The sequence below is a fragment of the Bufo gargarizans genome, chromosome 10, assembly GCF_014858855.1.
Source record: "Bufo gargarizans isolate SCDJY-AF-19 chromosome 10, ASM1485885v1, whole genome shotgun sequence".
Classification (NCBI taxonomy): Eukaryota; Metazoa; Chordata; class Amphibia; order Anura; family Bufonidae; genus Bufo; species Bufo gargarizans.
Window position 1 is genome coordinate 17,798,132 of NC_058089.1, and position 18,260 is coordinate 17,816,391.

An 18,260-nucleotide genomic window follows, 5' to 3' on the forward strand; every position below is an offset into this window, starting at 1 on the left:
TTTCACTGAACGTGTGAGCCTGGCTTTAAAACGGTTATTTCTTGGCCAATTTTTACTTCCAGGCAAATAGCCAAATATGAATCAGATATGACGGCTGAAAATAGCATAAATCATCTCAAATGTGTATTTTCTGCAATATGATGCAGGCTTGAATGCATCCTATGTCTTTCATGGGGGTCTAAGCCAAGTCCTGAAGCATGGACCATATTAGCCGATCTGTGCCGCTTCGCGCTTTTGCAATTTGTTTCCAGTTTTCTTTCTGTGCTTTGGATTTGTGAAGCAGGAGCAGGAAGGGTACTAGCACACGTGGCAGGTTTACGTCAGTGCAAATTCTGCTGTGCATTTGCCAGGAGTTTCACCCTTTGCATTACAAAGCGCCAGAAAAAGCCACCATTGATTTACCTGTGGATCCACGGCAAAATCGGCATCAAATGTGCTGCAAAATCTGCATGAGTTGCATGCATCGCATGTGTGCATTGCAAATAGTGAAATCCACAGCAGGAGCAGAGGTGCTGCAGATTTAAAATCCGCACCGCAGTTCAATTTTGGCGCTGATTTCTTGTGTAACGTGGATGTGCACTTTGCTGGTGCTGTATAATGCTGTGGATTCGCCGTGTGCAAATCCTCTATGGCAAATCTGTAACATTTAGACCTAAATCAGACCTTCCAAGCGTCCCTCTTTTGGAGGGACAGTCCGTATTTTGGACCCTCTGTCCCTATTTTCTACTTAAAGGCTATGTACACCTTTGGGGGTATTGTTTTTTTTATTATTGTGTTGCGTTCATTTTGAGCTCAAAATCATTTTTTCAATTGGTCTTTATTAAAAATATACATCCCTTTTCTCTGTACAGGGTTGAGATTCTCTAGTATCTGCCTCTGGATTTTCTCTCTTTTCCAGTTGGGTAGTTGAAGGGCTCCTTATTAGTGTTAATTGAGCAGCAAAGTGCTCGGGTGCTCGAGTAGAACACGTCGGGATGCTCGGGTGCTCGGTAGAGTATAATGGAAGTCAATGGGAGAACCCGAGCATTAAACCATTCACCCCCTGCTCTGAAGAGGGGAGGGGGGTCTGGTTCATAGAAAAAGGTCAGAAATTGATGGAAACACCACCGAAATGGTTCGGGAACAGCATGGGGAGGAGGTCTGGATGCATCTTGGACTCCCAGGTCGCTGCTGGGAACGATGTTGTCCGAGTAGTACTGCCACTTGTACAGACCTACAATAATACGCACAAAACCGAAGATAAAATCGATTTTAGAGAAAAAGTTGTTAGGAAACATTCTTTTCTGTATATTTACTTGTATATAAAGTGCAAGTGCTGCCAAAAATTACAAGGAAGAGGCACTCTGATACAGCCTGTATATCACATAATGGAGGGCCTCATTCACATTGTGGTACAATTGTTCAGGTAGTGGGACTCCTACACTCATAAAGCCTATGCACTAAGGGAAAGGGCTGCCAAAAATTACAAGGAACCGGCACTCCGATACACCCTTTATTACACATAAAGAAGGGCATCATACACAGCCTTGACAAATTATGATTGATGGCCTGCTGGTGACCCTCAAAAACATTAGGGGCGAGGGCCTGCTGCTGATCTGACCATCTAAAACATTAGGGGCGAGGGCCTGCTGCTGATCTGACCATCTAAAACATTAGGGGTGAGGGTCTGCTGCCGAGCTGACCATCTAAAAATTTAGGGGTGAGGGTCTGCCGCTGAGCTGACCCTCTAAAACATTAGTAGCAAGGGCAGCCTAATAAGCATGTTGATCTGATGGAGGAGGAGGACCAGAAAAGGGAGATTGAACCATATACCCTTTTTAGTGGTGGAAGGGGTGCATGGGAATACAGTGTATTCAATACACCATAAAAGCCACATTTAGAGTGCCTTTATGTTCTGCCGCTTTCCTCTGGTGGAGTAGAGAAATCAGGGGCAATCCAGGCCTTGTTCATTTTTGTAACAGTCAACCTCTCAGCATGTTCAGTTGACAGTCGGATGCGCTTATCAGTTATTATGCCCCCAGCAGCACTAAATACCCGCTCCGACAAAACTCTGGCGGCCGGGCAGGCCAGCACCTCCAAGGCGTAGAGCGCCAGTACGTGCCACGTGTCCAGTGTGGACACCTAATAGTTGTAAGGCACATAGAATTAACTGAGGACACTGACACAGTCTGCTACGTACTCCTTCACCATCTTCCAAAAGTTTTCCCTGCTTGTGACACTAGGCCGCGCATCAGGGTGAGGGTGCTGGCGGGGTGTCATAAAACTGTCCCAGGCCTTGGACAGTGTTGCCCTGCCTCTGTTGGAACTGCTGTATGTTCCCCTCGTCTCCCCTCCTCGGTTGCCCAAGGAACTACGTACTCTGCCGTCAGCGATGTCAGCTGGCAATTTTTTGAGCAATTTTTCCACAAGGACCTTCTGGTATTGCACCATTTTGCTCGTCCTCTCCACCAGAGGAATGAGAGATGAGAAGTTCTCTTTGTAGCGGAGGTCGAGAAGGGTGAACAACCAGTAATCGGTGTTGGCCAAAATGCGTACAACGCGAGGGTCACGGGAAAGGCAGCATAACATAAAGCCAGCCATGTGTAACGGAGTCCCAAGAGACAAGACTTTGCTGTCCTCGTCGGGAGGATCACTCTCAATCTCCTCATCCTCTTCCTCCTCTTCTACCTATCCATGCTGAACAGATGGAATAAAACTTCCATGGGTACTACCATCTGTAGCGCAGGCAACCGTCTCCTGCTCCTCCTCCTCATCATCATCCAATTAGCGCTGAGAAGACGAACGGAGGATGGTCTGGCTATCACCCTTTGTACTGTCTTCCCCCATTTCCACCTCTTCCACATGCAAAGCGTCTGCCTTCATTGTGAGCAGTGAGCGTTTCAATAGACACAGCAGTGTGATGGTTACGCTGATAATAGCGGCATCGCCGCTCACCATCTGTGTTGATTCCTCAAAGTTGCGTAAAACCTCACAGAGGTCAGACATCCATGCCCACTCGTCGCTTGTGAAGAGCGGAAGCTGACTGGAAAGTCGACGACCATGTTGCATCTGGTATTCCACTACTGCCCTCTGCTGCTCACAAAGCTTGGCCAACATGTCGGTGAGCTGGCAGTTGCAAGCGCTGCTGCAGTGTTGCCAGACCGGCAGAAGCTGTCGATGACTTGTGGAAATGGGTACACACGCAGCGCACCTTCACCAGTAGCTCAGGCAAATTGGGGTAGGTTTTGAGAAACCGCTGAACCACTAGGTTGAACACATGGGCTAGGCATGGGATGTGTGTGAGCTTGCCGAGCTCCGAAGCCGCCACCAAGTTACGGCCATTATCAGACACAACCATGCTTGGTTCTAGGTTGAGTGGCGAGAGCCACAGCTCAGTCTGGTCCCTTATCCCCTGCCACAGCTCTGTGGCGGTGTGCTCTTTGTCACCTAAGCAAATCAGTTTAAGCACAGCCTGTTGCCGCTTCCCCACTGCAGTGCTACACTGCTTCCAGCTACTGACTGATGGCTGACTGGTGCTGCAAGATGAGAATTCAGAGGTGGAAGTGGAGGAGGGGAAGTGGGAGTTGCAGCCACTAATGTAGGTGGCGGCGGAAACCCTGATGGAAGTAGGGCCCGCAATCCTTGGCGTCGATAGCACCTGTGCCATCCCAGGGTACGACTCGCTCCCGGCCTCCACTACGTTCACCCAGTGTGCCGTCAGGGAAATGTAGCGTCCCTGGCCACAAGCACTTGTCCATGTGTCAGTCGTTAAGTGGACCTTCCCAATAACTGTGTTGGTCAGGGCACGGGTGATGTTACGGGACACATGCTGGTGTAAGGCGGGGATGGCACACCGTGAAAAATATTGGCAGCTGGGGACCGAGTCTAAATGGAAACATTTCCAGGGCCAGCAATTTGGAAAGGTGCGCATTTAGGGCTATGGCCTGTGGGTGGGTGGCTGGGTATTTGCACTTTCGTTCAAAGTCCTGGGGTATGGACATCTGTACTCTGCGCTGGGACACAGAAGTAGATGTGGTCGCTGATGGTGCTTACGAAGGTCCAGGTGCAGGGCGGGAGGCATCCAGGCCTGCGTCTTGGACAGGGGATTGGCCAGCACGTAACACAGGGGAAAAAGAGGCAGTGGTGTGACCCGTAGACACTAGTTGTGGACTCAGGCGTTCGGCCCACCTATTAGGGTGCTTTGATGCCATGTGGCAGATCATGCTGGTGGTGGTGAGGTTGCTAGTGTTTATGCCCCTGCTCATTTTGGTACGGCACAGGTTGCAAATGACAATTCTTTTATCGTCCGCACTTTCCTCAAAAAAGCGCCAGACTGCGGAACACCTACCACTTGGCAAGAGAGATTGCCGCAAAGGGGTGCTCCCGGGAACAGTTGCGGGCCCGCCTTCTCCCTTTTGCCACCCCACTGCCTCTTCCAGCCTGTTGCGGTGCTGCGGATCCCTCCCCTTCTGTACTGCTGTCCTCGCTCGGCTTGCCACCTTCCCAGGTTGGGTCAGTGATTTCACCGTCGACCACCTCCTCTTGCACTTCCTCACTCTGGTCATCCTCCTGACTTGTTGACCTAACAACAACCTCAGTTATTGACAACTGTGTCTCATCCTCATCATGAACCTCTTGAGACACTAATTGCGGTTGACTTATTGGCAACTGTGTCTCATCATCATCATCCACCTTGTGAAACACTAATTGCCGTTCCCCACCGTCATCTTCTTCTGACTGTGGATGCCCCAGAGTTTGGGAATCAGGGCATAAGATCTCCTCTTCAAGCGGGCTTGGCAAGAGGCCCAAATTAAGGAATGGCAATGAAAAGAGCTCCTCGTACTTTCCGAGTGTGGGATCACTTGTTTGCCGAGACCTCCATGGTGGGTGGAAGGAGGATCAGGGTGAGGATTCTGTTGACCAGACTCTTGGCTACTGAGACTGGACTTTGCGGAAGACAGGGTGGTGCTTAACCGACTAGAAGCATTATCTGCTGCAATCCAACCAACCACCTGGTCGCACTGGTGTGACGTCGAGAGTTGTGTCCTGCGCCGCCCTGCAAACTGGGACATGAAGCTAGGTATCGTGGATGAGTGTTTCTTGTGCTCTGGCAGCAGGCACAGTTTCACTGCGCCCAGGGCCACGGCCTCTGCGTGCAGCATCAGCAGCACGGCCACTTCCCCGTCCCTTACTTCTCACCTTGAGCAGTAGCGCAGATTTTGTAAGTGCATGCGCAGATAAAGTACACAGAATGTCACAGATATTTTTAGGATGCGCACACGTTATATAAGAGATGTAGCGCAGGTAATGTCGCTGTCCACAGCGTCTATGAAAAAAATACACAGAATGTCACAGATATTTTTAGGATGCGCACACGTTAAACAGGAGATATAGCGCAAGTAATGTCGCTGTCATCACCGGCTAATAAAAAATTACACTGAATTAATGTCACTGATATTTAGGATGGGCAAACGCTATACAGGAGATGTAGCGCAGGTAATGTAACTCAGTCTACGGAAAAAGTACACTGGATATCACCGTTAGACAGGAGTTGTAGTGCAGATATTGTCCGTGTCTGCAGCGGCCAAACAATTGCAAGCTATTCAGCGCAGGTTGCGCTAAAAATATATATTGCTGCCAGATACAACTATAGTCCTTTAAAGGACTTTTGGGTCTATAACAAGTATAAAGGCTAAAATATTCCTATTTCACTCCCTACCCTATCTCTCCGTTCTGCTCTCCAGCTCTCCCTGACTAAGACTGAGCCAAACCACGTGTCATCGGGTGCTATGCCAGTCAATCACTGTAATGGCAGTAACCAACATGGCTACGACATTACAGTGAGAGGCAGTACTTACCTGCACGTTTATTGGCTGCGTAGCAGCCAACAAACGTGCGGGAAGGAGACTTGAGCATCGCTCTCGAGCACACGCGGTATTCGCCGGTATTCCCGAGTAAAATTAGTGTTCGGCCAAGCATGTACTCCTTATCTCTGCTCTCTGACCTTATAAACACTCATTATAGCTCAGTTCTTATCTTACTGATAAGAATGTGGCTTCAGTAAGTGTTTATGACCTCTCAGTAGTTTAGAGATAAAGGTTATTAGATGACCAAGTGAAAGTACCAGTCACACAGTTAGAAAAACTGTTAACCCTTTGTGACAGAATGGCTCAATATTTTTTCTTTAATAAAGGCCAATTGAAAATATAATTTTTAGGCACAAATGAGTAAAATGCAATCATAAACAAAAATTGCCCCCAAAGGTGTACATAGCCTTTAAAGGTCCCTCTTTTTGATCTAACGTATAGATTTGCATTGTTACACTTACAATATTGATCACAAAAGTGTTTGTCTGGTTCTTATCTGTATATTTGATCCCACCTTGTAGCTTATCTCATTATTTGATGCAATTTGGAAATTTCTGTATTCAGATAATGTTTGCGGTATTGTGCGCTAAGAAAACTATTAAAGTGTATAAATACTCAGGAAAAAGGATCTATCACACAATGAACCATATTGTGTCCCTCTCTGACTGTCCAAAAGGTTGGGAGGTATGCTTAGACGTGGATTCACATAAGGTGTATTTTTTTGTGGGGAATTGCAGGTGTAGAATCCTCAGCATTTTATTCACAGATTAGATTGTGTGAAGTATTATATTTTTTTGTATGATTACATTACTTTGTAGATCCTGACATTCAGTACAGCTCTGTAGCTGCCGGTTGATAATAGCACCATCTTGAGGCTAAGCCAGGTATTACATGCCACAATAATCAGGCTGCTAAATACACTATGGCCTTTTTCACACGGGCGTCACGTTTTGGCTCCGGATGCGTCCCGGGTGCATTGCGGCAAACCCACGCGAGTAGGTGCGCAATTTCAGTCAGTTTTTACTGTGATTGCGTTCCGTTGTTTAGTTTTTATCGCGCGGGTGCAATGCGTTTTGCACTCGCGTGATAAAAAACTGAATGTGGTACCCAGACCCGAAGTTCTTCACTGAAGTTCAGGTTTGGGTTCAAGGTTGTGTAGATGTAATTATTTCCCCTTATAACATGGGTATAAGGGGAAATAATAGCATTCTTAATACAGAATGCATAGTACAATAGCGCTTGAGGGGTTAAAAATAATAATAATTTAACTCACCTTAAGCCACTTGTTCGCGCAGTCGGCATCTCTTCTGTCTTTCTTCAGGACCTGGGTAAAGGACCTGTGGTGACGTCACTGCGCTCATCACATGGTCCATCACATGATCCATCACCATGGTGATGGATCATGTGACGGACCATGTGATGAGCGCAGTGACATCAGCACAGTTCATTTTCCTCCTGTACAGCTAAAATGAAGACAGAAGAGATGCCGGCTGCGCGAACAAGTGGATTAAGGTGAGTTAAATTATTATGATTTTTTTTAACCCCTCCAGCCCTATTGTGCTATGCATTCTGTATTAAGAATGCTATTATTTTCCCTTATAACCATGTTATAAGGGAAAACAATATACGGTAATGATCGGGTCTCCATCCCGATCATCTCCTAGCAACCATGCGTGAAAAATCGCACTTGCTTGCGATTTTCACGCAGCCCAATTTCACTTCTATGGGGCCTGCGTTGCGTGAAAAACGCACAATATAGAACATGCTGCGATTTTCATGCAACGCACAAGTGATGCGTGAAAATCACCGCTCATGTGCACAGCCCCAGTGAAATGAATGGGTCCGGATTCAGTGCGGGTGCAATGCGTTCACCTCACGCATCGCATCCGCGCGGAAATCTCGCCCGTGTGAAAGAGGCCTTATGCTTTTTTTGTCCTCATTAAAGAAGACCCGTTGCCTCTCCTGATGTGTCTGTTTTAGTAACTACTTGCGTTCCCCATGTAATAACAATTCTGGAGCTTCTATTCCTATGATTCTGTTCTATGCCATTTCTGTGTTATTCCTGCTACAGGTTTCCACATAAATTACCAGCTGTAAAGGTACTGCTGGGCGTTACCAGTAGCTGGTGTGTCTGACTCTGTCCAATCAGTGCTGCAAGTTTGAGACTGTGCAGGGACACACTCCCGACTGGTAACACCCATCTGTACCTTTACTGCAAGCTGCTGACAATTCATCCATCATTTTTTTGTAGAAATAACAGAGGAATGCCACAACATGGAGTCATAAGAACAGATGCTCCAGAATCGTTATTACATGGGGAATGCATGAAGCTATTAAAACAGACAGGTCAGGAGAGGGGACGGGTCCTCTTTAAACTAACTATTAGGAAAAAGTGCTCTGTAGATACCCTATTTTTTATCAGAGCCCAACAGAAAATATTCATTGGGTGCTGCCGAATTCACAGATGTGTACAGAGCCTATAGTTAATGAGTTATTGCTATAACAGTCAAAATCTAGGGCCACAGGGTGGATTTGTTTTCTCTCTCCATCCTTACCTTTAGGCCTCTTGCACACGACCGTATGTATTTTGCGGTCCGCAAAAAAACGGATCCGCAAAGATTACGGATGATGTCCGTGCGCATTCCGTATTTTGAGGAACGGAACAGCTGGCCCCTAATAGAACAGTCCGATCCTTAATATTAAGACAATTTCTCTCCTTTAGCGGAACGTAAATACGGAAACGGAATGCACGCGGAGTACATTCCATTTTTGTTTTTTTTGTGAAACCATTGAAATGAAAGGTTCCGCGTACGGACCGTAAAAACGGAACGGAAATAAAATGTGTCCATTACTCAAACATACAGAAGTGTGAAATAAAGGCAGCATTTATTATCCTTTATTTCTATAGCGCCGGCCTAGTCTGCAGCAACGTGCACACACTCTGTGAATCACATCGGTCCCCGTCTCCTCCAGGACCTTCTCGGGGACCTATTAGGACTGAGGTACCACTTGGAACAGAAACAGAGTTTGGTAAAAGGTTTTTAACAGTAGAAATTGATTTCTGAAGTTACTACCCGAAGTCGCGCGAGACTAATACTGTACGGAGCGTTCGCTTGTTAGTGATGATCTGGCAGTGTAAATGCACCGCAAAATGCTCGTTCATCGGGTAATTGTATCTTATGTGCAGCACAAGTGATCATTGTTTCCCAGGGGCAGATTGTGCTGTGTAAACAAGATCTGCTGTCAGGAAACAACGAGACAGTATAGGGAAGAGCGATGGCATTAGCGATCACTCCTCCCCATACTGTGGAGGAGATCGCTGCATGTAAATACAGCGGTCCCCTCCGGTAGCGATCAGCAGATTGTCAGGAAGGAACGCGAGATCGTCGTCCCATGTAAAGGGACCATAAGGTCTGCATATGTAGATACAAGTCATTTCCTATACAGGTTCCCAGGCCAGATAATAAACCACTGCCCTGCATTGAGTGACAAGGAGCACCCTGGGTCTCTAGATAGGCTAGAACCTACCAGGTAAATCCCTGGGGCTGGGCATGCACCTCTCCAGGAATTCCCTGTATTCACAGCACGTATCTGCTTAGTAGGAAATCCGTTATGTCTGTGACATCTGTGGGAGTCCAAGTACCTAGAAGAAATGGTCCACAAAAACAGGGAGAAAATATAAACTCCTACTAGAGGTCACATCCATTCACCTAGATCTTCTTTCTTCAGTAAAACTATGAACTTTCTTCAAAGGTTCTCTAGTAACCATAGTAAGAATTTTAGTCACTGTGTACATACATTACTTATCCTGTACTGATCCTCAATTACACCCGGTATTATACTCCAGAGCTGCACTCACTATTCTGCTGGTGGAGTCACTGTGTACATACATTACATTACTTATCCTGTACTGATCCTGAGTTACATCCTGTATTATACTCCAGAGCTGCACTCACTATTCTGCTGGTGGAGTCACTGTGTACATACATTACTTATCCTGTACTGATCCTCAATTACACCCGGTATTATACTCCAGAGCTGCACTCACTATTCTGCTGGAGGAGTCCCTGTGTACATACATTACATTACTTATCATGTATTGATCCTCAATTACACCCGGTATTATACTCCAGAGCTGCACTCACTATTCTGCTGGTGGAGTCACTGTGTACATACATTACATTACTTATCCTGTACTGATCCTGAGTTACATCCTGTCATACTCCAGAGCTGCACTCACTATTCTGCTGGTGCAGTCACTGTATACATACATTACTTATCCTGTACTGATCCTGAGTTACACCCTGTATTATACTCCAGAGCTGCACTCACTATTCTGCTGGTGCAGTCACTGTGTACATACATTACTTATCCTGTACTGATCCTCAATTACACCCGGTATTATACTCCAGAGCTGCACTCACTATTCTGCTGATGAAGTCACTGTGTACATACATTACTTATCCTGTACTGATCCTGAGTTACATCCTGTATTATACTCCAGAGCTGCACTCACTATTCTGCTGATGAAGTCACTGTGTACATACATTACATTACTTATCCTGTACTGATCCTGAGTTACATCCTGTATTATACTCCAGAGCTGCACTCACTATTCTGCTGGTGCAGTCACTGTGTGCATACATTACATTACTTATCCTGTACTGATCCTGAGTTACATCCTGTATTATACTCCAGAGCTGCACTCACTATTCTGCTGATGAAGTCACTGTGTACATACATTACATTACTTATCCTGTACTGATCCTGAGTTACATCCTGTATTATACTCCAGAGCTGCACTCACTATTCTGCTGGTGCAGTCACTGTGTGCATACATTACATTACTTATCCTGTACAGACTCCATGTTTTCCACCAGCAGAATAGTGAGTGCAGTTTTGGAGTATAATACAGCATGTAACTCAGGATCAGTACAGGATAAGTAATGTCATGTCATAGATTGTAAGCTCTTGTAAACAGGGCCCTCACGCCTAGTTTTTCAGTTGTATATTAGCCAGTTACGTTGTGATGTCTTTTGTTTTGTACATGAACCCTCCAAATTTGTAACACGCTGCGGAATATGGTAGTACTATATAAATATTATTATGTATGTACATGGTGACTGCACCAGCAGAATAGTGAGTGCAGCTCTGGAGTATAATACAGGATGTAACTCAGGATCAGTACAGGATAAGTAATGTATGTACACAGTGACTGCACCAGCAGAATAGTGAGTGCAGCTCTGGAGTATAATACAGGATGTAACTCAGGATCAGTACAGGATAAGTAATGTATGTACACAGTGACTGCACCAGCAGAATAGTGAGTGCAGCTCTGGAGTATAATACAGGATGTAACTCACAAATATTTAGACAGCACTCCTTTTTTTTAGTGATAATTAAATGATTTTATTTCATGTTATTTCAGCCGGAATAGGTGGGTTTTTTTGTCAGTTGCAACGTTTCAGGCGTAATAATCGCCCTTCATCAGGCACTCTGAGGACCACACTAAGTATACAGCCGGCGCTACAGCGCCGGCTGTATACTTAGTGTGGTCCTCAGAGTGCCTGATGAAGGGCGATTATTACGCCTGAAACGTTGCAACTGACAAAAAAACCCACCTATTCCGGCTGAAATAACATGAAATAAAATCATTTAATTATCACTAAAAAAAAGGAGTGCTGTCTAAATATTTGTGACACTTACAAGTTCTGGAGGTGGAGCCTTAGAACGCTACCCGGACGTGCACCCACCCCTGCCATTCTATGAACAGAGTGCTGTGGCCAATTTTGTTGTAAAAGACAGGATGTAACTCAGGATCAGTACAGGAGAAGTAATGTAATGTATGTACACAGTGACTGCACCAGCAGAATAGCGAGTGCAGCTCTGGGGTATAATCCAGGATGTGGAGATGGTGGATCGTAGACCTCTTTTGTATTGCCACTTATGTGGTATTTGTAGAGATGAAAAAGCTGGTGCTTATTTTAGACATTTAAAATATATTAGAGAAATAGCTTTTCATGATTTCAGTGCTCAGCATGGCCCCCACCGACAGCTCTGCCAAATGTACTCCATTTCATTTTTAAATTCATTGTTCTGTATTGAATATAAAGTCATAATCTAGCTGTTTGAGGAATTTGACAGATGATATAATCTTGACTGTGCACAGCCGCCACTAGGGAGAGCTAACTGTAAATGGTTTTACATAATACTGTGCTCAAAGTCATCTGTATGCAGTGAGCTCCCCCTAGTGGCTGCTAGTTGCATCAGAAAACTAGAATAATCATGTCATTGTTGTTATGATGCTCCATGATTGAGGTTAATGGCTTTCGCTAGTCTTTCTGATACCAGCCGCATTCTGCAATTTTCTAAGGCTAGAATCAGGGCTGATACAGTGGCGCCATCTTTCTTCTTTTCCCTCCACTTGTTCAGGCATTGCATCAGTTGTTCCCGCATGTTGTAAGGGTTTGCATAAACTATTTGATCTATTGTGGGTTCTGCAACTCCAAGTATCCGGATCAAATTCTTCCAGTCCCTTCCGACGTTATCACATACAAAGTCAAAGGCGTCGTCAAGCTGGTCTGTGCAATAATGGAAAAACCAAATTATACATGTATTTCAATAGATGGATATGAGATTGAGAGATAGATATGAGATAGATAGTCAATGGCCTCATCAGGCTGATGGCGAAACCAAATTATAAATGTATCTCGATAGATATGAGATAGATATATACACTAGATAGATAAATAGATAGATATGACATGGATAAATGGATAGATAGATACTTTGTCAAAGGCCAAATCTTGATTTGTAGACAACTAGGTCAAAGCAAACACGTCAGGTCTTATACAGTGACATTATATGCGGTATATATTTGTAGGAAAGGGCAGCTGGCTGGCCTGAGACGGCGATCTTGCCTAGCCACAGTAGTGGGGGTTGCACAGGAGGAAGGGGTTGTTGGGGAGTGGGGTCCAGTCAATTCTAGTTACTCCACTGGTCAGATGATGAATTTATGACAGGTCATGGGTGCATAAGGCCAGGGGCGTACACAGATCTCATAAGGCTCTCCTGCCCCGTCCAGTTTCCCACTATGCGTGCATCAAACACTTTGAGGCAATGCAGAATGTATAGAGTGACTCCACAGATTTCTGACAAATTTACATTTTTTTAAATAAATAAAAATTTGGAAATCGCACCCTGCTGTACCTGCTTTATCTGGAAAAAGTGGAACAGGTGCTTCATAAATATGGTGCTCTTTCTGAACACCTTATTTCTCAATGGATTTACATCAGACAACTGGCATAAATACATTGATAAATCTCCTACTTCCCTTATTACAGTATATTATCAAACTGGCTGCCTGCAACCACCACTAGGGGGAGCTCAGTGCATAGGGGTTTATACAGATACTATTGAAATAAATTGAAGCTGTAGAATCTCTTGCACTGAGCTCCCCCTAGTGGTGGCTGTTTTCTCTTGCGCCGAGCTCCCCCTAGCGGTGGCTGTTTTCTCTTGCACTGAGCTCCCCCTAGCGGATGGCTGTTTTCTCTTGCAGCCGAGCTCCCCCTAGCGGTGGCTGTTTTCTCTTGCAGCCGAGCTCCCCCTAGCGGTGGCTGTTTTCTCTTGCGCCGAGCTCCCCCTAGCGGTGGCTGTTTTCTCTTGCCTGAGCTCCCCCTAGCGGTGGCTGTTTTCTCTTGCGCCTGAGCTCCCCCTAGCGGTGGCTGTTTTCTCTTGCGCCGAGCTCCCCCTAGCGGTGTCTGTTTTCTCTTGCGCCGAGCTCCCCCTAGCGGTGTCTGTTTTCTCTTGCGCCGAGCTCCCCTAGCGGTGTCTGTTTCTCTTGCACCGAGCTCACCCCTAGCGGTGTCTGTTTTCCTCTTGCACCCGAGCTCCCCCTAGCGGTGTCTGTTTCTCTTGCACCGAAGCCTCCCCCTAGCGGTGTCTGTTTTCTCTTGCACTGAGCTCCCCCTAGCTGGTGTCTGTTTTCTCTTGCACCTGAGCTCCCCCTAGTGGTCCTGTCTGTTTTTCTCTTGCCCTGAGCTCCCCCTAGCTGGTGTATGTTTTCTCTTGCCCTGAGCTCCCCCTAGCTGGTGTCTGTTTCCTCCTTGCACTGAGCTTCCCCCTAGCTGGTGTCTGTTTTCTCTTGCCCCTGAGCTCCCCCTAGCTGGTGTCTGTTTTCTCTTGCCCTGAGCTCCCCCCTAGCTGGATGTCTGTTTTCCTCTTGCCACTGAGCTCCCCTAGGACGTTCTGTTTTCCTCTTGCACTCGAGCTCTCCCCTAGCTGGTGGTCTGTTTTCCTCTTGCACTCGAGCTCCCAGCCCTACGGTGTCTGTTTTCTCTTGCGCCGAGCTCCCCCTAGCGGTGTCTGTTTTCTCTTGCGCCGAGCTCCCCCTAGCGGTGTCTGTTTTCTCTTGCGCCGAGCTCCCCCTAGCGGTGTCTGTTTTCTCTTGCGCCGAGCTCCCCCTAGCGGTGTCTATTTTCTCTTGCACTGAGCTCCCCCTAGTGGTGTCTATTTTCTCTTGCACTGAGCTCCCCCTAGTGGTGACTGTTGGAAATCAATGAAGTTGTGAACAGGAAAAGCCTTTCAGTGTGGGTTCTCCCTGCCGCCAGGCCCCAAAGCAGTTGCGTAAATAATGCCTCCCGTGGCTGTGCTGCGGGCCACAATGCATGAACACCAACCGTGGGGCAGCCGCAGCGGATCGCAGACCCATTTACTTTAATGGGTCTGCGATCCGGCCGTTCCTCAAAAAGATAGGACATGTTCTATCTTTTTGCGGAACAGAAGTACGGGACGAAACCCCACGGAAGCACTCCGTAGTGCTGCCGTAGGGTTCCGTTCCGTGCTTCCGTTCCGCACCATTCCGCATCTCCGGATTTGCGGACCCATTCAAGTGAATGGGTCCGCCTCCGTGATGCGGAATGCACACGGAACGGCGCCCGTGTATTGCGGATCCGCAAATGCAGTCCGCAATATGGCAACGGGATACCTACGGTCGTGCGCAGGAGGCCTAAGGCTCATAGATGCATGTGGGTAGCATGACTTGTCCGTCTGGTCTGATTGCAGAAGATGTTCCTGCTGCCGATGACAGAAAGGTATTAGGACAATGCAGTTTACTGTGTATAAGGCCTCATGCACACGACCGTTGTTTCATTCCGTGTCCGTTGTTCCGTCTTTCGTGATTTTCTGCGGACCCATTGACTTTCAATGGGTCTGTTGAAAACTCGGCTAATGCACCGTTTGTCATCCGCGTCCGCGATCCGTGGTTCCAGTCAGTCAAAAAAATATAACCTGTCCTATTTTTTTCATGGAAAACGGTTCGCGGACCCATTCAAGTCAATGGGTCCGTGAAAAAACGCAGAGGCACACAAGATTGTCGTCCGCGTCCGTTTTTTTCCTATCATTTGCATGGCAAACTTGACTTAGACTTTTTTTTACTTTCCTTCATGTCTGGTGATCCTCCAAAAATAAAGGAAGACACACGGAAACAAAAACGGATCACGGAACCCCATTTTGCAGAACGGAACACAACCACGGTCGTGTGCATGAGGCCTTAGGCTGTTCTTCCCTCACTGAAAATGCCCACAACGAGCGTCTGCTGTGTAGAGGCCATGCTGGGCTGCCATTCACTGAGCTGCAGTACCCTGACACGGCCACTAAACAGTGTATGGCGCTGTCTACTTCTGGTTCTGTCCACTGAATACTTTCTAGTGCTGGCAGCTGCCCAAAACAGCTGATCGGCGGGGGTGTCAGGTGTCAGATCCCCACTAATCTGATATTGATGACCCATCCTGAGGACAAACTTCCATATATAAGTCCCAGAAAACCCCTTTAAGCTTAATTTACATAAGACCCCCTTCTCGTAATTGCACATGACATGTGGTGGCCCTAGGGCAGGCATGTCCAAACTGCGGCCCTCCAGCTGTTGCAAAACTACAACTCCCAGCATGCCCTAATAGCTGTAAGCTATCCAGGCATGCTGGGAGTTGTAGTTTTGCAACATCTGTAGGGCTGCACTTTGGACATGCCTGCCCTAGGGTGTCACCTTCCCTAGAGGTGACATATACCATATAACGTAAGTACCAGCGCACTAGTTCCATGACTATGATACGTCTGTACGGTCCCTCTGCTTACGTTTCCTCCAGGAGGGGATGGGCTTTTACCTCTTTCGCTGGTCTCGACCGTGACTTGCGGTCCTTGAAATCTTTCGACTTCTTGCACGAGATCAGGTCGCTTAATCGTGTCCAACAGCCCGACCAGATAGCCGGGGTCGTCTTCAGAGATCAGCAGCTGCTCCTTCAGGTGCCTGAACAGATGGATGGGGCTGGTGACCAACTCCATTTTCTTTTTGGCTATTTTCTTGTTGCAAAGAAACTTCATCTCCGTCCAGTTCCTTAGCGTCCAGCCTCTGAGATATTTGTAACAACATGACATTGAATTGCTCCGCTTTCTCCATTTCGGCTCACGTCACCCGGCTATGCTCTCCTGGATGTTTTTCGCTTTCACTTTCCAGAAATGCTTGTTGCTTCCTAAAATTTCCAGTATAACAATATAGCGAGCGGAGGACATAGAGAGATACAATGTGACCGGTCTACACCGCGCAAATAAACCGAAGATACACGAACCTTTAATTTCCTGGTTGGGAAAGTTGTGCAGAGTCCTCCTCAGAGCAGGAAGTTAGTGAGAAGTGAGATCTGAGCATGCCCCGAGTCTGCTGCTCTCCTCCCAGCCCCTGCAGCAGAACGCCTCCTCGCCTGCTGGAAGCATTGCAGCCGACATACAGAGTACTCCACCTCTTGGGCCGTCAAAGAGGGACACTTATGGTTCATTGTGTGACAGATCAATTTTCCAGCATATTTGTATATTTCGATAGTTTTCTTTTAAAGTGTTTCTACCACCAGAAATACTGTTATGTAGCTGACTGATATAGCGATTCGCCTAATGTCAGCACTACATAACAGTATGTTTCTAACAGTAGTTCCTGCAGCCGTTTTTGTTAAAAACGTACTTTTATAGATATGCTAATGAGCCTCTAGGTGCTATGTGGGCGTCATTAGCACCTAGAGGGCTCCGTCCACTAACCATTTCAGCCGCCCATCGCGTCCCTCCAGCCCGCCCCGCTCCTGTTGATTGACGTGAAACTTCTCAGTATCGAGTACCAATTCCCGCGCCTGCGCCGTGCGCTTCTGTATTCGGCGCAGTGAGTGAATGCTGCGCTCCTGGTGCCGGCTTCCTCATTGTAACGTAGTTGGCGCAGGCGCAGTGAGGAAGCCGGCGCCGGGAGAATACAGAAGCGCACGGCGCAGGCGCGGGAATTGGTACTCGATACTGAGAAGTTTCACGTCAATCAACAGGAGCGGGGCGGGCTGGAGGGACGCGATGGGCGGCTGAAATGGTTAGTGGACGGAGCCCTCTAGGTGCTAATGACGCCCACATAGCACCTAGAGGCTCATTAGCATATCTATAAAAGTACGTTTTTAACAAAAACGGCTGCAGGAACTACTGTTAGAAACATACTGTTATGTAAGTGCTGACATTAGCGAATCGCTATATCAGTCAGCTACATAACAGTATTTCTGGTGGTAGAAACCCTTTAAACAATAGCAAAAAAATAATCTGAATATAGAAATGTCTAAAATCCAAACTGCATTAAAAAATGAAATAATATACAAGAGAGAGAAATAAAATAATATAGAGAATATATAATATTATATAATAATATAATATAGAGAAATAATACACATATACAGAGAGGAACCAGAGATACACTTTCTGGATCAATATTTTAAATGTAATAATGCAAATATTAATGAAGCGCGATATGCGTGAAAAGGTTTAATTCAAGGCGCTGGATCCATCTAAATTTGAAATTGAGGGGCGTGGCCTAGCAGCTCATGGAGAAGGACGCGTGAGCGCCGAGCTCCACCACCGAGCCGCAACATTAGGGGCCTACAACACCGACCCCCACATGGGCAAGAAACTTCCCAAGAAGCCCCTACAAGGTGCCCTATCTTCTCCGGACCCTCCTCACCAAGGCACGCTCCGGGACTTCGTCCTGCGCACAGGACAGAGCGCGCCGCCATCTTCTCCGCTCGATCTGGCTGCCCCTGCAGAAGCGCTCCCTCAGCGCTGCAGGGAGGTACGGGACTGCGAGGCGGCAGACCCACGCAGGAGCATCCAGCGCTGATCATCATGGCTGTAGAGACCAGCCAGCCTCCAGCCTCTCCACCGCCGCCCTGGACATGGGCCAAGCAGGAATATCCCGCATCCAAGATGGCGCCTGCACGTGGCGGACCGCCAATAGCGGGGGAGGCCCCCCTCAGGCCAGTGCCCAGCGAAGTCATGCTGACCCCCCTCAACCATCCCCCCCCCCGGCTCTCTCTCCCTGCAGAAGGGGACCCTCGAATGAGAACCACG

At 47.1% G+C, this 18,260-nt stretch overlaps 1 protein-coding gene across 1 annotated transcript; it reads right to left on the reverse strand.

Moving 5' to 3' along the window:
- Positions 1–11,546: 11,546 nt before the first annotated feature.
- FADD (Fas associated via death domain) lies at positions 11,547–16,537 on the reverse strand. Its single transcript, XM_044270540.1, is given in 3 exon segments — positions 11,547–12,427; positions 16,007–16,229; positions 16,231–16,537. Coding segments are annotated over 3 exon segments (576 nt in total). The 5' UTR covers positions 16,300–16,537; the 3' UTR covers positions 11,547–12,143.
- Positions 16,538–18,260: the final 1,723 nt, after the last annotated feature.